This window comes from Cupressus sempervirens, chromosome 6 (genome assembly GCF_028749045.1).
Source record: "Cupressus sempervirens isolate cs-2001-9-10 chromosome 6, ASM2874904v1, whole genome shotgun sequence".
Lineage (NCBI taxonomy): Eukaryota > Viridiplantae > Streptophyta > Pinopsida > Cupressales > Cupressaceae > Cupressus > Cupressus sempervirens.
The window spans coordinates 173083106-173108359 of record NC_143123.1 but is presented as its reverse complement, the minus strand read 5'-3'; the positions used below and the strand labels follow the sequence as shown (position 1 = coordinate 173108359).

The 25254-nt window shown below is 35.9% G+C and overlaps 2 protein-coding genes across 18 annotated transcripts in view; one reads left to right on the top strand and one right to left on the bottom strand.

The window, feature by feature from the left end:
- Positions 1-25254, bottom strand: part of LOC149551807 (Thioredoxin superfamily protein) — a 132764-nt gene that overhangs the window by 41528 nt on the left and 65982 nt on the right. The gene's annotated exons all lie outside the window — the stretch shown is intronic.
- On the top strand, positions 15611-19324 carry LOC149551808 (uncharacterized). The gene is made up of 7 exons (XM_089787292.1): positions 15611-16024; positions 16214-16862; positions 16985-17217; positions 17335-17487; positions 17573-17973; positions 18078-18483; positions 18619-19324. The coding sequence occupies exons 2-7, from the start codon at positions 16246-16248 to the stop codon at positions 19200-19202; spliced, it is 2394 nt and encodes a 797-aa protein (XP_089643418.1). The 5' UTR covers positions 15611-16024; positions 16214-16245; the 3' UTR covers positions 19203-19324.

Sequence of the window (25254 nt, the reverse complement as noted above, 5' to 3'; positions counted from 1 at the left end):
AGCTTCTATCTTTGAATCATTGAGTATAACAATTAATTCTTGAAGCTTATAATATGGCACAATCATAACATTGGCCTTAAATGGGCCTATAGCATTACCTTTTGTGATTCTAATTTGCAACAGCAGAGTGATGATTCGCTTGTTGGCTTTTGATGATATTTGATCATGATGGCTGATTATTAATGTTCACATTATTGTTTTCGGACTGAAACATTGATATGGCTGTGTATTTTGCTATGTTGTTTTAAAATTAGCATAGTGGTGTATGAACTTATATATATATATACACTAGTAATTGGTGTACCTGTCGCACTTTCCTCTCCTAATGGCTGGTCAAGTCAAAAAAATGTACTATTTTCAGGTGTATCATTATGGATTGGATTAGTCTTTTTAGTAGGTATTCTAAATTCTTTCATATCTTAAGATATATTGATCTTTTTAGCCTTCCTCCCCCTGGGCCTAAATTAATTCACAATGGAATTTACTTTATGAGAAATAAAAAAACCAGGTAATGAAAGTGCTCAAGGGAGAGGTTATTTATTAATATGATTTATAATTGATCAATAAATCTATTGAAATAGAAAAATTGACCTCCATAGAATGATGGGTATTAATATATACCCATATACCCATATAACGAGTCAAATGCGGGTATGGTTGAATGGTAGAATTTCTCCTTTATCTGTTACCAAGTTCTACTATTTAGGCCCGGGTCCTAGTACTGGTTCTTACGGGGTACTTAATGGGTTCTTTGTGGGTCCTTCTATAAAAGATCCACAAAGAGCTTGGGCACCCATGAAATACCAAAAGGCGGTGGATCAATCTATGCATGGATTTCTGATTTGTTCATCAGCATGCTCTTGTGTCAGCTTTAGATAGTGTCTTGCAACAGTTTGGTAATATTATTAAAGTCAAAATTGGTCTATGTAATGCCTTTAGTTTATGACAGTAGTGAACAGCATTCTACTTCAATTCATTTGAAGGTCAGGGATTGATTTTTTTATTTGTAGATCTGATAAAATTACTGTTGATAGATTTGTAAAAGCCAGCCCATAGTTATGTTTATTGATCATGTTCAGATTGATGTCAATTTGTAATGCATGTAAGCTGAAACTATATCAGTAATGCAGTTATTTATTTATAATTTTATTGGCCATTATAGATTTATGAGTATCACTCTTCTTTTTATATATGTAACTTCAATGATTGAACATATATACATACATATACGGACGAACTTGAACCCGCAAGGGGAGGATAAATTGTCGTACCCGAACCCCGTATCCGTACCAGAACCAAAATCCGAATCAGCAACTTATATATATATATATATATATATATATATATATATATATATATATATATATATATATATATATATATATATATATATATATATATATAATTGTACAAACGAACCCAAAACGAATCCAAACCCAACCCCAAAAAAAAATTGAACGAATTTCAAACCCCATTCTCGAATTTGAATCCGTACCCAAATCCGAACCGGCAACTTAGGAAATATGTGAAAAGAATCAGTAAATGTCCGCTGGAGATAACTTTTGGATTTATAGCCATGTAAAAAAGGAATATAGCAGCTCTTATAGTAGAGTTAATATCCCTCAAAAAGGTATTATGTTTTGTACAAGGAAGCCAAGAGTTGATGGTATACTACCTAAAAACCTTCTTGCAAACCATATTGTGAACAAATATATCCAAGAGCAAAAACAATCACATGAAGCAGCTAGGAATGTACATGCTTATCCTTTTCAAAAGTCTAGAAGTAAAACTAAAAAAAAGAAATTTATAGCTTTAGTTTCCACTTCCAATGAAAAATCTGTGGGGAACCATTCATTCTTGTGTGTTTCTTAAGAACCAATGACAAATAAGAGAGCAAAGGGACACTTGGAAATATCATTTCAGAATGAAGCTAGACACATTGTCAAGCAAGGCGTAGCAAGATGAATCTAAGCAAATGGATTGCCATTTAACGTTGTCCATTCACCATATTGGCAAAAAATGGTGAGATCAATTAATGAGGCTCCAAGCAGGTTCGAGGACCCAAGTTATGAGGTGCACACCACTTTATTGGACAGAAAGGTGAGCCATGTAGAGGCTTCCATGCAGCCCATCAAGGATCATGGATTGAAACAAGTGTGTCCATAGTATCTGATGGATGGAAAGATGCAAGAAATTGCCTTTTGGTCAAAGTTTTTGCAATGTCCACAAGAGATGCAATGACTTTGACAGCTCTGGATTGTGAAGGGGAAATGAAGGATGGTTCATTGCTTGCAAACATTCTCATCCAAGCCATTGAGAAAATTGGCCCTCATAATGTTGTTTAAGTAATATCCAAAATTGTAAGGCTGCCAAGTTATCGGTTGAGGAGCACTTCAAATACATTCTTTGAACACCTTGTGTCATTTATTCACTCAACCAAATGCTGCAAAAAAATGGCAATAAAATTGAGTGGATCAAAAAAATGTGTGAAGATTCATGAGAGTTCCAAACATTCATTAGACAAAACCACATGACTCAAGCCATATTTAGACATTTCTCAAGATTGGAGCTCTTGAAGGTAAGTTAAATTAAATAAAATTTAAATAAGTTTTAGACTGGAAAACTTTCATGTTTTTAAAATTTTTATTTTTATTTTTATTTTTATTTATTATTGTTTTGATTTTGAAATAGATTGTTGAGACCCAACTTACCTCCAACACTATTGGTTTGAGATGCCTTGTGAAGTTTAAAGAGGCATTGTCTAGAATGGTAGTCAGTGGTAATTGGAACATATGGAGGTAATCTAGTAGTACAAGGGCAGCTTCCACTAAGGCAATGGTACTAAATGACTCTTGGTGGTATTGTGTTGAGTACCTCTTGAGATTCATTGAGCATGATCTAATACACTGAGACGGATAGGCCTTGCTTGGGTGAGGTATATGATGGCATAGACTCGATGATTGAGTATATCAAAAAGATCATAAAATAGAAAGACCAAGATCCTAAAGAAAGATTCTTCAAGGATTTACAAAAAATCGTGGTGGAGAGATGGAACAAAATGACTACCCATTTGCACCTCTTTTCCTTTGCATTGAGCCCCAAGTACTACAGTCAATCAATCCTCAAGAAAAGTACCACCAGAGTTGCCCCATATAGAGGTCTTGAAGTTGCTCATAGGTGCAAGGCAACCCTTGTAATCTCTATCATGATCACATATGACCTACAATGAGGTATGAATTTATGAGTTTCACAAGCACTAGTGATTATGGCCATAAGGTTCTTAAAGACGAGCAGCGCTAATGCTTATAAATGGTGGTACTTCCATGGAGAAATACACGAACACCTACAACTGGTTGCCATCAAAATTTTATCACAAGTTCATTCTTTACTGTGAGCATATGAGACATTCTTTTATTATTCAATTAATGGGGTTGCATTGTATAGATGATACATCCAGTTTGGTAACTGCATAATCATAGTGTAACTGATACACAGTTACACCTAATCAGTAGTATTATGCCACCATTACCCTACTTAATACATTGATATTACAAACATCAAAAGACGTCTTACCTTAGGGAATCCCCCTTAAGGCTTACATAGAAATACATGTTGATTACATAATATGAAAGCATAGATTGAGAAAATCTTCTTTTGAAGTAGCAAATCTACAAAGAAGAAAGGCTCAATCAAGTTGTCTCTTGACCCTCAAAAAGATGTAGCTTCGTGTTCTTGGGCTCTCACTCCTGAACTTTCGAATCACAAAGTTTTGAGTTTTGAATTATTCAACAATGATCCTTAAGAGATACGACAAATCTCTATCATTGTCTAATGACCGCGAAAACATATAATTCTTGATCATATACTCTACAGCTCATTGGACAACAATCCATATTGAGCGCAAGAGCAAGTCCCAAACCTATCTCCAGAATAAAGCTTCACAAAAAAAGTATTCTTCATATTATTAGCCATCTTAAAGTGAGAGTTGACTTGAGATGATGGATATTCCTCTATCCTTCGATGTCACCAACCTCCAAGAGTGAAGTTTCAAAGCACAATATTGTGATTAATAGAAGAATTATTAATAATTTCTCCACCATCTGATGTATCATCCTCTTCAATACAAGCAATGTTACCTAATCCTTCATCAGGTTCTTTCAGTTTACACTTAAGAAGATCACTAGCTCTAGTTCGGCAAGCCTGTGTTGTGTGGCCTTTTTCCTTACGATAGAAACATTTATTATCTCTTTTATTTTTATGTAGCCATTTCTTACCACTTTGTGAGTATGATGTCTTGCCTATTAGATGATCTTCTTCTATAACTTCCTTTGTCCTCTTTTCTTCTACTAGAAGGGTTGAAATCATATTCTCTAAAGTTTGTGAGGTGATTTGACTAAGTGTAAAGACAACGGTTCTATATTTTGAAGATAAGCTATTTAAGAGGATGGGCTTAGCAGCATCGTCGTCAACAGGAGCCTTAACCTCTACAAGTTGCCTAAATGAGAGACCTTAAATTACTTATATGGTTTGACATTGTGATTCTATTCTCCATTTTGAATCTAAATAAGTGAAGTTTTAGCGAAAACTTTGCATTGACAGCTTTCGCTCCCAACGACTTGTTTAGACATTCCCAAATGGTTGTACAGGAGTTATCTAAATCTATGTGACGAGGTTCAAAATCTACAAGAGCTAGACCAATAATAATCTTCTCTTTATCATCTCTATTGTTCCACTCCAACAATTTATTTGCATCTATAGGTATTTTCTCTTTTCTGCTTACTATTCCCCATAAATTTCTAATCATTAGCTGCATTTGAAGCTTAATCCTCCATATATGAAAGTTAGAACCTGAATATTTATCTAATGAAAGTTGAATCTCAAACAAGACAATCTTGATCAATAATTGTGTTTAATCAATGTTCTCCCAAGTTTTTGGGATGGGGACGAAAGGGGATGAGGGGACGAGTTTCTAAGATGACAATTTTTTTCGACAAGGTATAGCAAAGGGGACGGCTATACAAATAAAGTGAAGATATAAAATATATAGGGAAATTTGCATATATACATTACACTCATATGAAGACATGGATAAATAGTGTCATTTAAACATCATAGAATTTTAACATGCAACATTTCAATAATCAAACTCAATGCTCAATATGCTATTATGCATTCATAGTTTGGAGCTATTGTCAATGTGCATGTAATATTAAAATAATAACATAAAATTTTGATATATACCCAAGAACAATAACCCACCTTCCAAATTAACACTACTATTATTAAATTCTAAAACTACACTTCCATTTCATTGTAAGTGGACTGATATTAATACAAAAAAGGCTCACATACTAATTCATCTAGGTCATAGGTGGATACAAAAGCTAGTGCGTGCGGATTTGTGGTGCAATCAAAAGCCCTGTCGATACTTCCCGTAAGCCATCCACGAGCTCTCAGATGCGTCTAGAAGCCAGTAAGAATTGCGTTCGGGTAGCATCCACAGGGCTTCCAATCACATCCACAGGGACTTGTGGGCCCAATGCCCAAAAAACTAATAAAAAATGTCAAGCAACTTAACATTTTCAATTTGCATGTGTGGTAATTTGTTTTTATAAGTCTTTTTTTGAAAGGAAGGACTCAACAAAGGTATCATGGGAAATACTAGGTCTAAGAAAAAGAGTGATAAACCATCCTATAAAGCGATTCTTACTGAAATTTCAGTACCAATTTGTCCCGAGTCGACTTTTTTTTAGAGTAAGTTTGAAAGGATAGCAGTTTCAGAGTGTTCTAATGGAGTGGGAAGATCCGCAGCCCATGGAGATAGACGGGATGCCGAAGATGGTGGCAAAACCGCTCTTGAACAAGAAGATGGTAGGAACCCTTCTGACGGTTTGAAAAGCCTAACCTTGTCTCCCAATAAGGATATGGTTAGCAGAGCAGAGTCAGTTACGAAATATTGCCATTTTCTTTGTTTGTTTAGATGTTAATGCTTTACCTTCACATAAATTTCTTGATGAATGGTTAAATGTTGTTTGGGGAAAAAATTTGGTTTACATGTTAGTTTCTGCAGAATGCTTCAAAAAAATTTGGTTTACATGTTAGTTTTTGCAAAATGCTTTGTTATTTTTCTAAAAAACCATAATATGCAGGAGAGAATCCTAAAAAAAGGGTTTTGGAATGTTGGTCATTCATTATTTAGAGCATATCCATGGTCATCAAATGGTAATTTTGAAAAAGTCATAAAAGATCCACGCCGAATTAGGTGGAAATTAAAAATCTTCAAGCTGAATTTTGGCCATTTATTTTGCATATCTTGAAACCCTTAGGGTCTGTTTTGCAGATTGAAGAGTCCAAGGTTACACTTCCCCATTTGAATGCACATGTTCTTGTGGCCCTTGATCTCGATGTGGTTTTTCCTGATATTATTTCTCTACACCTAGGAGGAGAAAATTTATCATGGGAAGTTTCTCTAATAGGTAATTTGCATTCTTGTTTTCATTGTAAGCTTAACGGATATATTAAGAAAAATTGTCCGGCTCTTAAAGTGCATTTTGATAAAGCTAAGCTGAAAGTTAATAATGTTAAAGAAACAATTCCGGAAATGGTTAATAATGTTGAGGCCACAACTAACAATGGTTTACCATTTACCCTGAATGAAAACTTGGATAGTTGTATGTCTAATCACTCTCTATCGTCGAAAATTTCTTTTGATTTTGATTCTTTGGAGTGTGGTGGGTTTGTTTCCTTAGATAATCCTTTATATGATAAAGAGTTTGAGGTGATCCCAGCTATGCAAGTCGAACATCTCCCTGGTGAAGTTCATCCCATGACCCTCGCTTTGACCTCCCCAGGTGATTCTGCTGAGATTAGCCTTAGTGAGATGCTTGCCAAGTTGAATGCTCAACAGCTTGCGATCAAATCCATTATGGAGAAGGCACGAGTTATTTTAAATAAGGGTGGTAAACCTAAGGAGGTCAGTACTCCCTCACTTGTGATTCAGAAGACTTTAGATGCAGACACGAGGGGACAATTCATTGATGTTGTTAAAAAAATTTAAAAGAACAACATATGAGAAAAGGTCTATTTCTGGTAGTGCTGGTAGCAAGAATGTTATCTCGAATTGTTTTAATAGACTTTATAAGGCCCCAAAGCCTCCCTCTAATTAATCCCCCTCATGATGGTTAATATTCACAATTGGAATGTTAGAGCACTTGAAATGACAGACAGGAAATATATTGTTAGAAAGTGGTGTAATAAGTTTAAAGACAAGGAAATAATATGCCTGCAAGAAATTAAAGTTGTAGGCTTTCAAGCATCTTGTATGAGCAAATTCCTATGGGACAAAGCTATAGGGTTTCATTCTAAACATGAGAAAGGCAAAGGTGGAGTGGCCATTTTGATTGGTCCCAATTGGGTTGACTCTATCTTGCAACATGGTTGCTCACGATGTCAAAGAGCACTTTGGGTGACATTTAAACATGAGGAGGAAATAATTGGGATATGCAACATATATGCCCCAAATGATTACAAAGAAAGAGTTGTGTTATGGGATTGGTGTTCATCTAATTTGCCTAAACCATACTAGATTTTTGCAAGGGACTTTAACATGGTGGAAGTCGGATGTGATAAACAAGGTGGATTGAAACATTCTTGGAAAGGTAATGAACAATTCTTTTGGTTAAAATTCAAAAGATGTTTTAATTTGATTGACCCTCTAGAAAATAATAGGGAGAATTTCAAGGACATTTGGTTCACATGGTGCAATAATCAAGGAGGGCAGAACAGAGTCTACTGCAGATTAGACAGGTTATACTGTGAATCTTCTTATTTCTCATTTTAGACTAAAGAAGGTCATTCTCCAATAATTGTCACTTGCTGCAATGTCGGATCATTCTCCTATTTCTGTGAGGATTTTGATAAATAAGGATGAAAATGTTAATAGTAAGAGTAATAGATGCAAAGTTTTTAAGTTAAATACCTCATTACTCAAGGACCCCAATAATAAAAAGGCTATTAGAATGGTGACATTCTTGTCAGAAATGTGTAATCAACCTTTAAGGCTAGTTAAACAATGGTGCCAACTAATGGAATCCTCGAGAAAAAATTATCAGATTATTGGGAAAAAAGTGACCAAGGATAGAAATGAAGAAGAGAATGACCTTCAAACCAAATGAAATGAACCAGAATTTGCCATCCAAAATAAACCAGATGACCCATTGCTTCTGAAAGACTTGGTTTATATTAAGCATCAATTAGGTTTTCTTAATAGATATAATATCTAAGGACAAAGGATCCAGGTAAGAATGAACTAGCTAAGAGAGGGAGATGTAGGATCGAGATATTTCTTTAACATCATTATGGCTAAGCAAAAGGCAAAAAAGATAGAAGATATTCAGGTGGAGGGTGGTAAAACTAATGATCCAAAAGTTATCAAGGAGGCTTTTTTCAGTTTCTACTCTAAATTGTTCTCTTCAGAATTTGGGCAAGATCAGCATAAAGAGTTGAAAGAATGCTTGAAGATGATATCTAAGAAGGTTTCTGAAAGTAAAAGTGATAAGCTTAATAAAAGAATCTCTTTAGAGGAGATTAAAGAGGCTATCAAAGCCATGGCTAATGACAAATCTCCAGGACTGGATGGGCTGCCTATTGAATTTTATAAAGATAATATAGAATGGATTGGGGAAGAGCTTTTGCTTTTTTATAATGATGCCTTTGAATTTGGTTCTCTGGGCATTTGTGTGAATAGAGTGGTCATTAAGTTGCTCCCTAAAGCCGAGGATAGATCCCTAGTCAAGAATTAGGGGCCCATCACCCTACTTAATTTATCATATAAAATTATTGCTAAATTGTTGGCGAGAAGAATTGTAGAGATTACAAAAAATATTGTTTCAGCCACTCAAACTAGTCTAACAAAGGGTAGATATATTTTGGAGAACCTTATCACTAGTTAGGAAGCTATGAATTGGGCTAAGGCTAGTGGGTAGGATGTGGTTATGATCCTTCTTGATTTTGAGAAGGCTTACGCCAGATTTGAGTGGCCTTCTGTTATTGGAATGTTGAAAGCTTTTGGCTTTGCCTCTTACTTCTACAAATGGATTGAAATTTTGTTTAAGGATTCACCTACTGTTATTGAGGTGAATGGGGAACTTTCTGACCCTATTATCCTACAGAGGTCTATCAGACAAGGTTGTCCTACTGCACCATCCTTATTTGTGATTGTTGTTGATGCTCTTTTTTAAATACTAAGGGATCCTTCTTTAGGACATCCTGTTAAAGGCATCACCCTCCCTAATGTAGAGGAATTGATCAATGCTAAGTTCACAAATGACACTACTCTTTATTTGGAACTATCTAAGAGACTAAAGTGTTTACCTAAAGTTCGCGGATGACACTAAAGTGTTTACCTCCCTGTGGTCTGCACAGTCACAAGTGAGGGAGTTCATCTCTTGTAGGAATGCCACAGGGGGACCTCCTAATTATATTGTTGTTGACAAATCAATCTAGTGGGGTCTGTATTTGAATAATAAACCTCTTTCTCTTACTTAGAGTTGCTAGACAAAAGAATGGAATGAGAAAGTTATTTCTCTGATCAATGATTTAATGGTGAATAACGGGTTTGGGTCATGGGATGAGATATCCAATAAGTTTGATATCCCCAAATCTCAAAGGAAGACCTATACTCTTCTGTCCAAAATGATATGCAAGAAGAAACTTGGAAAAATCATGGATAGTGATACTTTTATCAGAAATACAAAATGGAATGATGGCACTATTATTGACAATACTTCTGTTAAACATATTTATGGAATGTTTAAAATTGATCACTCTGTGTTACAGTGTATAGTTAATTGTTGTGGTTTAGACTATCCTTTCTCAAACTAGCATTTTTCCTTTGATTATTTTTGGAAGGGTCCCTGTGAACCTAAAGTTATTCATTTTAGATGTTTGTTGTTGGTTAAGAAGCTTGTTGTTGGGTCAGTGTTGTCGTCCATTAATGTTGAGCTTGTGACCTGCAATTTGTGTAATAAACCCAAAAGTTTTGAGCATGTTTTTTTTTATTGTATTTATGCATCCAAAATTTGGGCCATTTTCTTTGGTTCTCCAATTGATTGGAACAGTATTACTGGTTTCTCTTGGCGTGAAATTTTGGCTGGTTACGTGAAATCTTTTGACTTAGCTTTTAATAGATTCTAGTTTGCTCTTACTGGTGAAGTACTATGGTTTCTTTGGAAGGAAAGGAACAAGGAGATATTTCAAAATGTTAGAAGGTGCCCTACTGAGTTTAATCTTAAACTCATACATTTTTGCATCATGTCATAGGTATCCTACTGCTTTGAGATTCCAAAGTCCAGATTCATGAAGCTAATGCATGATGGACTTCTGCAAATCTACAAAGATGAAGTCAAGGCAGCGCAGTACATTGAGAAATATCAAAGTTTTCTTCTAGAAAATGTCATCTGGAGACTGATAAAGGGGTAAATACTTGTCTTGTATCTGCAACAGCACCTATTGGTACTATTGTTCAGCCAAAACCTGGTTATTAGAAATTCTAGTTTCTACTTCTTGTCTTGTTAATGTCAAGCTTTTTGAATCCAATGCTGTTTTGGATGCTCATGTAAAAAACAATGTGTTGTCCTTTCTAGGTTATTGTCCTTTGATAGTTAAAATACCTCCGTCCTTTTTTGTATATTAGAGAGGGTTGGTTGATTATCAGGTTGAACAATATCTATATTGTTGATTGAACTTTTTCAATATAAAAAAAGGGAACCCTAAAACGACCCTAAAGGTGAATGTTGAAGCATTCACGTCATTTTATAACTTTGATTTTGTATATTTTTTGTGTTTCTTTGCATGCATATATATAGGCTTCCTCCCACATCCACATTTTAAAAAAAAATTCCTGCATCCCACATCCGCATCCAAATCGATAACTTAGCAAAAAGGTTCTCTTTATAGTTTTGATCATGATATAGGTTTGTTACAATAAGACAGTATCTTGATGCAACTTCCAATATTCACCATATCTTTCACAAAGGACCCAAATCAACCCAAGACCAACCAAGCACTCATGTATTGTCAAAAAATGACATAAGGATGCATGTTCTAAGTTTGTTATGCACTTTTTAGACTTTCCCAACACCTTGCAAACAATATGCTATATAGTTCTGAGCGTGTAGCGTGACTGTAACAGCAATATTAATTCTATGATTTTTACTGTAATGTTGTCAAATACCAATTAAAGAACCTCAAATAGCAAGAATTAACTACCAATAAGTATATAGCATCTTAGGGTGAGCTTGGAAGGAGGGGCCCACTTTAAAATTTAAAAAGGTAATGTTTTATAAAAGAAAAATATTTTATAAGTGCTCATGTTGTCTATCAAATCAGGAACGCCCATACGTCTTGGGAACTTCCAAGGCGTCCCCAACCATCCTAGGGTGTACAAACGTCCCCAAAATAGTGTCCCAAAGTCCCCAAGTTCCAAAACATTTCTTGGGAATATTCATAAAAGAGGGACGGGGTGGGCACATTCCCTTGTCCTCCCCAAGTCCCCAAAATGTTTCTGGTACAAGGATGAGAGTTTTTAGGCAAGACACACGTCCCTAGGTAACACAATTTCTAATGCAAATATGCTTACTTTGTTATCATATTACATTATCATTGTCTTGAATGTAAACAAAACTATCCAAACTTCATTGACCTCCAAATACAAGAATTTTCACTAAATATCAAGATTGTGCATACCTTTCACTCAACATTCAAAATTTTCCTATTACACTCAAATATCGAATATTGTTTGATCAAGGTGGCATGGCTAGCTAGATGAAGTCTTCAATTGCCTCGTTCAACATTCTACACACCAAGGTGTATATTACTCAAGCCAAATGTCTCGTTCACAATCTTGAAATTGTTGATCTCTCAAACAATGTGTTTGATTGATATTGGGCCTTTCCAGACAATTAAGTAAAAAATAACCTACCATTGATATTTTATTCCTCTCGAGACTATTAACATATGCTTTTAGGAAGAAATATATATATATATATATTGCATAAAGCTGGAACATTGACCTAATGTGAAAAGTTTACCGAAAATGAATCTGAAAAAAATGGCTTTATAATTCTCAAACAAATGCAACTTGCTTGAGTAATATCAAATTCCATGACGTTTGGAAGAACCCTCTCTGTCCATGAGAAAAAATCCTCTACATATTGCAAAGGCACCGAAATGCTTGCAACCTCATTTGCTTACTACAGCGATGAAAGGATTGCCAAAGTTTTTACATCAACTGCAACCTACGCCATTGCTAAGCATTATATCTGTTCTTATCTCCTTAGTTTAGAGGAATAATACACGTGTATTCTAATGACAAACATTAGCAGCCATACACCAAAGAAATTATTCATATGCAACAAATATTTGATCATAGTTCACTACTACTCTTGTTGAGATAAGGTGACTCAACCTTGGGATTCTTTATTGGTTTTTTGTTTATGCATTTTTGGAAAATGCTAAATGAGACCAAATCTTCCACAAGGATAGACTTGGAGCAAAAAAATATTAAGTCTATTTTTTGAGCTTTATTCTCTTTGCTTTGTTTTTATGCAAGAGTTTTGCATAAAGAAAGTTTCTAAATAAGTTCTAGATACATTGGATGTAGATGCTTTAGAAACTATTTCCTTTTGTATGAAAACTCTATAAACACAATAAATTGCAGAAGAGATGTAAAAGTGAGAAGAGAAGTTCTTTGCATAGGGTTATGTTGCCAGATTTTCTCTAAGATGGAGCAAGATGTAAATCTCCATGTGAACGCTGAAAATGTATTGCAACTTGTTGCTGAATAATACATTAGCTTGATGGTTTGGAGGGTGGGGTTTTTACCTAGAAAGGTTGCCCCACCTATATTTGTGTTTTCTATTGTCTCATTCTTTCATGATTGTACAATATTAAATCTATATGTTGTAATGCTGCTGAAATTTGATATATTTGTAAGTTGCAATCACTTTCCTTTAAGGTTTTAATTGTGGAAAATCAACAATGCTTGTTTCAGCTTTTATGGCATAGTAGTATGTACTTGTATTTCCTTATTAGAAGCTATTCAAGAAATCATTGGATATAGTTTGTGCATACTAATCTCGGATGACTATTTGGGGAGCTCTCATTTCCCTTCAATTGATCTCAGAGCTCAATTTTGTGAATTGCACGTTGCCTACATGTGATGATTCACAATGTTTCAAGTTTTAAATATTTTTTCTATTAAGATTTCTTAGATTGCAGAGCTTGAAGAAATTTGTTTTGAAGGAATTGGCTAATAATTAATACTTTGATGAATGGAAGTCTTGCAGTTGATATAATTTTTCAAAAGACAATAGACATTTCTTTAAGGATAGTGAAGACAGAAAATAGAGTTGGTCATGTTGAAATGACATTGATCTAGAGCTCTTGGTTGACAACAGAATAATTCTCGATGCATGGGTATTGAAAGGTGTCTCTTTTATTACCTAGAATGCATAAGGCTATGGAGTTGATCATTGGATGATTTGGAAACTTCTGGATAGTCTATCTCTCTCAGATGCAGGTGCTAGTAGTGGTTGTGGAGTTGGTCTATCAGTAGACCCAAAGTTCCTATATTGTTTTTTCCTCTTGGATGTTTGTACTTGCATGGCTTGGATTCTTGTTCGTTGGATCTAAGATGTTTGTAGAATTCCCTTAAAAATCTATGGTGTACTCATCTGTGATAATCCATTTTTCTAGGTTCAGTTGTTTTGGTGTTTTCTTAGACTTTTGAGTCTTCCAAAGGAGAAGTGGATGTGGATGTGCATGGGTGTTCTTCAACACAATGGTTTTGCAAGTTTTGCATGCTCATAGTTAAACTTGTGGTTTTTTGCGAATCTATTGAAGAGCTATTTTCTAGACTCTAGTTTCTTCAAAGTGATACTAGATGAGATAGTCGTAGTTCTACATGCATGCATGCTTTGTGCATGTTGAGAGGACGTGTGTTTCTTTCTCTACATAGAGATGTTGGTATGTGATCAGTCACTCAGCATTTCTGTAGTGGTGCTTTGTTGGATTCCTGCACTATGGTGCTCGATGTGGACATGATTGGCACATAAGATTTGTGTTTGATCTAGTGTTTGAGTATTGTTGTCAACATGATTGTTCTCTTTGATCTCTTTTTTACATGTCACTAATGTGATAGTGGGTTTGCATGTTGCAATGATTGGATCTACAAGTTATGCAGTCAGGTGGGTAGGCCACCCATTTAATTGCAATGTTGGCGCAGACTTGTTAGCTGGCCTTGCCTGTAGTCACTTATGCATTGATGTGGTTTCTTTGGGATGAGAGGATGGATGATAAGTGAGTACTTGGATAGTCGATTATGGTATTCCTATAGCATGGTGAATTTCCTTAGTTTAAAAATCTTGGTTTCACTCGGTGTGGTGTGCAGACCTAGATGATTTTCAGATTTGGGGGATGACATGTCATAAGCTTGGATAGCTCGGTATCATGATTCAATGGGAGCTTTAGCAGTGGCTGTATTTTCATCACATGGTGATGGATGATATTGGACGATGCCTTAGATCCTGTTGTTGCATAAGGGTCTTTCACATTTGTTGGTTCACTAGTTGGAGATGGTATCTTCATGTGATTGGAGGTGTTGACAACTTTAGGATTCAAGGAGTCCTTGTCAGAGATGTGGTTTATGATTTCATGTGATATGTTATCATGGTGACTTTTATGTCATGGTCTTTCTCTTGAATACCAGTTTAGAGTTGTGACATGATGCAATTATTTGATATGATCACAAGGAGCATGTTATCTCTTTAGAAGAGATGTGTTAGATCATGTTGTCATGTTTATGTTCATGATTCTATGGCTGGAGCTTTGACATTGATCTTGGTTTAGTTTCTTTGTATTGAGTACTTTGTTCATTTGCTTGATACTTCATGATAGTGCTATCTTGCATTGGAGTTTGGCATGGATTCATTGATTACAAGTGCTCATGGATACATGGAAACTTAGGCGAGGCTAAATTTCTCTTGATATGAGAGACATGTTGTTAAGATGTATGCTCTTGATGAGATTTCAGCAAAAACTCTGAGGAACCTACACCTTGGTTGGACGTGAATTCAATAAAGACCTATGAGGAAATTGTTCTTGGATAAGTCAAGATGTCTTGCATATCTTGGAAGGGTATTCTAATTCCCCACTCTTGATCTACTCGACAGCTTATCACTTGAGAGATATTGCCCAATTTTACTTTCAGGTGCTTTATGTTTTCTTTCATATTCATGGATCTTGACCTACAGTTAGATGGTTCTGGAGGATTCATTGTGAGAGGTGGATAACATAGTTATCTCCTTGAGGTATATTTTCATTTATGATGATAGTAGTAAATGGTAGTGAGCTGATTTCCTGAAATGAGAAATGGAGTTGTTTGATTTTCTTTGAGAGGCTTACATCCATAAAGATTCATGATATCATGCTATGTTTGATCTTGAGGTTCAACAATTCTGGATGTTGTGAAGGAGAACATACTTAGTACAGTCAGAGTAACGAGAATCGCCATAAAATCGCCTGAATCGGCGATTCGGCGATTAGATTCAGCAATGGCGATTTTTTTGGAGTCGGAAATCGCCATTGCCGATTTCTTCAAGTGAATCACTTGAATCGCCGATTCAGGCGATTCAGGCAAAAAATCGCATGAATCGCCTGGAAAAATCGGCAGGAATCGCCCGCGGCCAATAAAGTATAGAGTTGTAAAATTTTAAAAAATTGCTTGGTTTTTTTACTTTGTTTTTGACCATTTCTCTTTGTTATAACCCTAAAGGGCCTTCTATTTATTTAACATGAGTAGAAGAGAGGAAAAGTGAGAGAGAAGAAGAGAAAAGAAAAGCCATAGGTTTCTAACCGGCAAGAAGAAAGAGCACAAAAGAGATCAGCAATCCATTTGGGGAGGCCATCAATTGCATTGGGAGCATTAGGGAGCCAATCTCAACACTCCTCAACTCATTTGCAAGAGGTAAGTGCTCTTTTTTTTTTTGCATGTTAGTGTATTATGCATTTTTTGTTAAATTTTTATAGTTTTCAAGATTTTTAGTTTAGATCTTGAATGTTCTTTATTTTTACTAAGTTGCAAACTAGGGTTTGTTGTTTTGTAGCTTTTATTAGCTTCAAACTTTGATATTTTACATATAAATTTTTATTGCAGCAGCCTTTGCTTTCATTTTTTGCAAATTCGCAATGGGTAGAAAAGATGAATGTTGGAAATATAACGAAGAGTTTCCTGGAAGAACCAAATATCAAACAAAATGTATTTTTTGTAAAGAAAAAATAACTTCTGGGGGTATTTATAGATTGAAATACCACATTGTTGCTATACCTGGACACGATGTTACAATTTGCACTCACCAAACTCCTGAGGCAAAACGCACTTGCTTAATGGCATTAGAAAAAATTGAAAAAGACAAAGCCAATAGGAAAATGCAACTTGAAGGGTTAAGGGGTATTGGCTCCCATGTTCCCGCATCTGCATCTGCAGCCGCATCCACATTTGCATCTGCATCAGCTTCTGCATCTGTAGGTTGTGTTGGAGAGGGTTCTTCTAGGCCTCCTTTTTATCCTAGTTCTTCTGCTCGTGCTAGTGCTAGTCGGTCACATACTGAGACAGAGTCCCACACCAACCTATTGCAGCCTAGAGTGCGGAAAAACAGAATGGATAGTTACTTTGTGCCCCGCACTACTCCTGGTTCCCAACCCACGCTTGAGGGCATGGGTTTGAACAAGGAAATTCATGATGCTGCCAGAAAGGAGATATGCAAATTTTGGTACTTTTGCAACATTCCATTTATTGCAGCCAGGTAATTGATTCTTTTTTCGTTGTTTTCTTTAAAGTTAAAATTAAAAGTAAAAGTAAAACTTTAATTATATTTACTTGTTTTATAATTTGAGTCTTTGACATCTAAATTTTTATTTGTGACAGGGCTCCTTATTGGCAGAACATGATAGACGCGGTTGCTATTTGTGGTCCGGGGTTTAAAGCCCCAACTGAGGCTGAGTTGAGCGGATACCTCTTGGATGAGATGGTAGAGGACATGAGGGCTGAGCTCGAGGAGAACCGAAAGGAGTGGATTGCAAAGGGTTGCACCATCATGACTAATGGTTGGACAGATAGGAGGAATAGAACACTCCTCAATTTTCTTGTATCCTGTGGAGGTAATTGATCATTCTACTTTCCTACATACATAATTGTAAATTTTGATTTGTTGAATGCTAATTTGTTGATGATCCATTTAATTTTAATATTCTAATTCGTTGTTTTGTTACTTGTAGGATATACCATGTTCATCAAATCCATTGATGCTTCCGCACATGTAAAAAATGCCACATACTTATGTGAGGCTATTGAGGAAGTCATAGCAGAGATGGGAGAACAAAATGTGATCCAGGTGGTGACGGATAATGCAGCAAGTTATGTTGCTGCAGGTAAACTTTTAACTTTTCAAGTTTTGAAAATAAATTTATTTGAATTTTGAAATTTGAATTTCTAATTGACTTAAAATTGTTGTAGGTAAACTTTTGATGGAGAGGCACCCCACCATATTTTGGTCCCCTTGTGCGGCACATTGCATTGACCTCATGTTGGAGGAAATTGGCAAACTTGAGTTTGTCAAGTCATGTGTGGAAAGGGCAAAAAACATATGCAAATTCATTTATAATCATTCATTTGTCCTTAGCACAATGAGGAAGTACACAGAAGGCAAAGAGTTAGCTCGCCCAGGTATCGCGAGGTTTGCCTCGAATTTCATCACCTTGCAGTCCTTGTTGACATCAAGGGATGAATTGAGGAGCATGTTTGTTGGGCGGGAGTGGATTTCCTCTTCCTATGCTACGACCACTGTAGGGATAGATGTGGCGGATTGCATATTTGATGAGGATGGTTTTTGGAAACCCGCTAGAGAAATCCTGCAGGTAAATTTATTGCAATTTAACATTTAGTATTTTACTTTTACTTTAAGTTATATTATTTTATATTTAAGTTTTGACTCAAGTTTTTTGTTTTACTTTATATGTAGGTCACTGAGCCCCTTGTAGCTTTGCTACGAACTGCTGATGGGGAGAAGCCCTCTATGGGCTACATTTATGAGGGCATGGATAGGGCCAAGGAGGCCATCAAAGCCCAATATGCAGGAGTGCAGGAGAGGTATGGCCCTATTTGGGACATCATCGATAGGAGATGGCAGAATCAGCTCCATCGACCCATCCATGCAGCAGCTTACTTTCTGAATCCGGCATATCGTTTCCGTCCTGAGTTCAAGGCGGATGCGGAGGTTCTCACTGGCTTATACACAGTGATTCAAAGGTTGAGTAGCGATGAAGATAGCGCTGTTGCGATTGTTGAGCTAGACCAGTTCAACAATAAAGAGGGGCCACTTTTCTCTAGCAGGATGGCCATAAATGCTCAGACAACACTACAGCCAGGTAAAAATTAAATAATATATTCAATGTTCATGAATCTAGATTCTAATCTTAAAGTTGATTATGTAATTTTAGAGTTAACTTGTAATTTGTAAATGAGACTAATTGTTTCTATTTTCAATTTTTCCCTTATTGCAGATAGATGGTGGCAAATGTTTGGGGCCACAACCCCAAAACTTCAAAAAATTGCCATTCGTATTCTGAGTCAGCCAAGCAGCGCTTCTGGATGTGAGCGCAGTTGGTCCATGTTCGAGCACATCCATTCGAAGAGGAGAAATAGGTTGACAGTGCAGAAGTTGAATGATATTGTCTTTGTTCATTACAACCTCCGTCTTAGGATCAGACAGATTTTGGGCACTGACTCCTCTCTGATCATTCTAGAGGAGATTGATCCAGAATCAGAGTGGCTCACAGAGGTTGTGGATCCAGTCTTCACTGAGGAAGACCGCGTGTGGGTTGACCAGGTGGATATAGAGGCTGAGGCAGCTAGAGCACGTTCTTCAGGCATTGGTAGACGCACACGTGCACGCACAGGCACAGGCCCTAGCGACGTTCATGAGCCCATCTTACATGCGGGAGATATGGCTCCGCAGTCCTCTAGGACCTACATTAGACGACTTGCTACTAGGCAGACTGGATACTCAAAGGCTGAGGCTGAGGCTGCAGCCGAGCTTCAGGATGATGTTGAGGATGATGATGATGACTATGAGTCTGAGGCTTGAGCTGGAGCCTTGTTTTTATATTTTGTTTACAGATATTGATACTGAATCATTGATAGACATATGTTTCAAACTTTCATGGATCTTCATCTTAGATTCTTACATACATTTATGATTTGATGTCTTATGGATGATCTTACATACATTCTATGATTTAAATCATTGTGATCATTTGATTTCTATTTACTTCAGCTAGCCTACAATTTACATTTTAGATAACATAGTTACATATGTGATGGATTTTATGTTCCATGTTTATGTATGTTAAGTTTTAACTTCTATTTGATGATGTTATAGTGTGTTTAAGTTATATTCAATAAAGGGTGCATGAAATAAGTTTTAAATTGTTAAAATCTTTAAATTTAAAGGGTTTTTTCAAATTTGCCGATTCATCGCCGATTCATTGCCGATTCACGATTCGATTCGGCCTTGCCGATTCCGATCCGATTCCGATTCTTGTTACTTTGAGTACAGTTGACTCTTAGAGGTGCTTGTGGAAGGACATGCTACATGCTTATGATTTGCAGGTTCTCTCTTTGGTCTTGGTTATCTTCTTGGATGTTTGGGTTCACATAACATTGATTTTTGAGATCTATTAGAGCTATGGTGGTCACTCTTTCGTGATCATTTGTTATCACTTGCACTTCATTGTTTTTTGGTGATGACATGGTGGTTCCTTTACCTCTTTTCCTTGTTGGTGTGAGAACATGGGAGAGTTGTGCAAACTGGATGTGACAGATGTTTCTTGCAGCAAGTTTGCTACATGATTTTTCATATCTTTGTGGATGGTCCTTTGTACTACATGGTTACACTTTCTTTGTGTTGTTATCAATAGACTTGGCATGCCTTTGATTTTTCAGATTTGACATTACCCATGTAGTGGGGTTCTTGTATGTGTCTAGTCTTCTTCGACTGGTTTGCACATGGAGCTTGAGGTTGTAGTTTATGGGTTGGTTATGTTGTTGGCATGAGTTTGTTGATGTCGGATACCTTTGAGGTATGAGTAGTTGGATTGGTTAGCATTTATTCTGGATACAATTTCCAATCTCAAGGGTTTATCAGTTGAATTGGAGCAATCATTTTGGTTGTTCTGGCTGATGTTTTATTTTGTTTTCGAGAGGATTTGTTCACAGTTGTGTTGGGCTAAGAAGTTGATGTTTTTAATGCTTCTGTATAGCTCATGAGTGCAAGGGAGTGGTGGCAGTATTTTGTAGCCTTTGTTATCACTAGGATCTTATGCTTGTGTTGTTTGGACAAGTGTCTAGTTGGAGTACGAGAGCATGTGTTAAGATTTATGTGGTTTCATGGATGGTTGCAATGATATAGTTTCACCAGTTTGACTCCTGTAAGGTCTTCGTCAAGGAGATTGTTGGGATAAGGTGACTCAACCTTAGGATTCTTTATTGGTTTTTTATTTATGCATATTTGGAAAATGCTAAATGAGACCAAATCTTCCACAAGGATAGACTTGGAGCAAAAAAATAGAAAGTCTATTTTTTTGAGCTTTATTCTCTTTGCTTTGTTTTTATGCAAGAGTTTTGCATAAAGGAAGTTTCTAAATAAGTTGAAGATACATTGAATGTAGACTGTTTCCTTTTGTAAGAAAACTCTATAAATACAATGAGTTGCAGAAGAGATGTAAGAGAGAGATGAGAAGTTCTTTGCACAAAGTTATGCTGCCAAATTTCTCTAGATGGAGCAGGATGTAAATCCCCATCTATATCTGTGTTTTCTATTCTGTCATGATTGTAGAATATTAAATTTGTATGTCGTAATGCTGCTGATATTTGATACATTTGTAAGTTGCAATCACTTTCCTTTAAGGTTTTAACTGTGGGAAATCAACTGTCTATTTTCGCTTTTATGGCATAGTAGTATGTAATTGTTTATCCTTATTAGAAGCAATTTAAGAAATCATTGGATATAGTTTGTGCATTCTGATCTCAAATGACCTTCTAGGGTGCTCTCATTTCCCTTAAGCTCTGACATAATTGTGGAGGTCTTCGTCATCTCTTTGCCAACATAGTTAACCGCCTTAGGGGACAAGGGGATGGAGAACGGGGGGACAAGTTTCTAGGACGGGGGGACAAAGAGGCCTTAATTTGGGGATGGCAGTGAGGGACCAAAGGGTTGTATATACTATACATATGGTACTTAAAATGCTAGTGATGAAAAGATGTATCGCAATATAAGATATAAAGATGTAAAAGAGTAAATACTTTAACATTGCATTGAATTGGAACATTGAATACAAATAGTCAAATTAGCAAATAGTTAACACCGAGACGTCCCACCATCCTCAGCGGAGGTGGTGGACTCTGGTGGTTCGTTGGAAATGGGGGAACAAAGTCCCCAAGTCCTCAATGTGTGGGGCAAAAAGGAGGGGGACGCGTCCTTGTGTTACTATGGTTGCCAATGTGCAACTCATCCATTCATTTACATGCCAGCATATTAGACGCCATCTACAAACTTAATTTAAATTCATTATTGCATCAATCTTCAAACACCACAAGAACACAAAAAAGTTGCTATAATACCATATGTGAGCACATGAAACATCTATTTATTATTCAATGGATGGGGTTACATTATATAGATGATATATATGCAATTTGGTAACTGCATAACTCTAGTGTAACTGAGACACAGTTACACATAATCAATAGTATTATGCCAACATTAACTCTCGAAATTATAATTTCTAAATTCTTTGTTGATGAATATTGAATTTATATAATTTTTTTAATTTATTCAAAACTCTCAACTCTCTAATTTTAAAATTGAAAATCATGATAACTTGCTAATTCATTATCATTCGAGAGAAATTGGAGCACAGTCTCCATCCAATCAATAAAACGCAATAGCCTACACTCCAAGAAGGCAGAAGACTTGGTCTATGTGCATCTAAACTTGAGGCTCATAACACACAAAGACAATGCCTACAAAAAGGGGAGGCAAAAGCATTGGGATGTTGAATCACAGCATGTGGAGTTGGAAGATTCAATAGCCTGCCTTGACGCACATACAATTGATGATGATGATCACAAGCTGCCTAGTGAAGTCGAGGCTTCTCCCGAGGCTGACATTGCTAGAACTCATGCTAGTGGCACTATTTGTGCTTCTAATTTGCAACAGTCGGATGATGATGATGATGATATGTTTGATGATGTTTGATATATTTGATGATGTTTAATGTTGGCTTTATTATTTTGAGCTGAAACAGTGATACAGTGGTGTATTTTGGCATTTTGTTATGTCTATGGATAAAAAAAATTATAGACGAACCCAAACCAAATTTGAAACACAAAAAAGTTTCAACGAATTTCAAAACCAAATCTGAACCAGCAACTTAGTTATTTTTTACATAAATGATTTTAGTCGTCTATTAATTTTGAATTTAAATTAAATTTTTTGGATTGTAAATATTTTTTTAATATTAGAAAACTATCTACAATTTTAACAATTTTAATTTAATAAGTGTATATATATATAATTTTAAATAAAATATTATGTTATTTGATTTTAATAATAATGCAATTGACTATATTATTTAAGAATAATTTAATTTCAAATCTATTAACTTAATGTAGACATATGATTACAAGTTTATGGTATTTTGTTTTATATATATATATATATATATATATATATATATATATATATATACACATACATACATACATACATAGAGAGATAGATACATATACATAAATATAAACATATAGATACATATATACATACATACATATACATACATACATATATATATATATATATATATATATATATATATATATATATGTTTTTGTAGTAACGAACCCAAACCCCTTTTCAAATTGTTATACAAACATATCGGTGTGAGGCCTCGCCCCGACCCTTCGTAGCCTTAGTTGTTACTTTATCATTTTGATACTCACGACTCGAGATGTCGAGACATTATCTGATGCTTAGAACATATTATACTATTTCATGCCGTGTGATGTTACTTCTAGATATTTGATGTTCGTCATTTAAGGTTTTAGGTATATGTATGTTGATGAATTAAGAAAAATGTAGGATTAACACATTGATTTTGGAATCTTTATGATTAAAGATATAAGTAGGATGAAAGAAACCCTGATTGATGTATGTTTCAATTTATGTGAATTTCTGATAAGTATATATACATAGGTACATGTGATTTTCGGGACTACTGATGTGTGCAATGAGTGTGCAGATATTTTAGCCGAGGAAATCGACGGAGGAACAGAACTGATCTCTATGTGTTAATTTTGGAAACCTTCTTGTTCGTAATTCAAGTATTTTAATTGTGAGATGTATGTATGTATTTTTCTGTGATCAGTAAATGTTAATGTTCATAACTATGTTCTTTTAGTGTCGCTTGACACTCGTGAATTGTTTATGTTCTTCAGTGTGCTAGTTAGGGTTAGCTGTGTAACCTTTGGACCTAAGTCGGATTTAGTTAGTGTCTTTTGCTAATTTGGTTCTTAATCGAGTTTAATCACCCTTAATCCGGATTAGTGCTTAATCTGCATTTCTGGAGTTGTTCGATGGTCCTAATTATTTCCTAGCTTTTGGTTGGTTCCTAACCTATTCCTAAGGCTTTAAAAATTGAAATAATTATACCCAAGGGGTATGGGTATGGGTTGGGGGTCTTTTCCAACCCCTAAGCCCCTTTTATTGACTTTTGAGGTCACTCAAAAAGTCTCTTTGTGCCTTTGTGCGAAAATTGACTATGGCTACCATGAGTTGTCTGACCTCACCTCCACTTAGTGGTTAACCATAGTATGGGTTGAGTTAGGAGCTTCTAGATTTGTAGGTGGGTGGGAGAAGTTATTGATCCCTTTGGTGGTTGAGTTTAAGGCTTATTTAGAGGCCCTTCTTGGACTAATGGAGGTTGTTACCCAATCTCTACATTTAGAGAGGAGTCTTGGAAGATTGAAGCAAGGAAGGGAAAAGCTCTACTCAAACTTGTTCGTTGCCATTACCTCTTTGTGAAGGTAGGAATTCTCATCTCCCTTGTTCAGATTTCATGTTTGTTTCATGCTTATGCTACCTTGTTGTTGTTTGAATGTTTGTATGTTTGTGGGTATGTTGGGACGCTTTGAAAACCATGTTATTTTGAATGATTTCCTTTCATGTTTTTGTATGAATTTTGAGATGTTCTTGCATGGGTGTTTTGGCATTACTCACCCTTGGAGAGGGCAGAAGTGGCCAATTTCGAGAAAGGGCATTTTAGTTGGACTCCAACAGTGTAGAGTCTCTTCTCAGGACGAGAAGAGGGAGATAGAGTAGGGTGTTATGGGCCCCTACCTGTCAACACAAACCACATATGAGTTTTGGCATGTAAGAATGGAAGAACGGAAGTTCTTGATTTATAGCCCCGATTGGGCACCTGGTTTGGTGTTGTGTCTGACATCTCCTGTTGGAAATATCCAATTTTCCCTAGTTTTGATTCGTTGTGAATCCTATTGTGAAAACCTAGTATGAATATGCATGTTTGATTTGTCTTTTCGTCATGCTTGTTGTCACCTAATCAGATTCTGTCCCCTCCATGGTTCTAGAAATGTGTTGCAGAAATTGTTATGAATCCCTTGATGAGGGTCATGAAGAAAATTCAATTATTTGATTGTTGAAAATTCGGGATTGAAATCCTATGGAAAATTGTATTTAATAACTTGTTGTAATGGCAATGAAACCGGGTTTTCTTCCTGGTTCTTTCCCGACTGAGCCTTTGAATTAGGTTGTCAATAAAATAAGTGATTAAGTAATTTTTGCTTCTCTTGAGGTTTCGTATTTTTTTTCTGTCATATGAATGTATATCAAAGATACGATGAAACGATGATGTTCATTTATGCAAGATTCAATTTTGTGAAGTGTGGTGTTGTCTCCATTCATATGGGCCATAGAGAGGGATGTTGCTAATCCATGTAAATATGGTATCTCCATTGAGTTTGAAATGATTTAGTTCATGGCTGGTTGTGTTGAAAGTAAATTTGCAAGAACATGTAGGAGAGAATTATGTCAAGATATCCAAACTTAAATTTTGGAACAT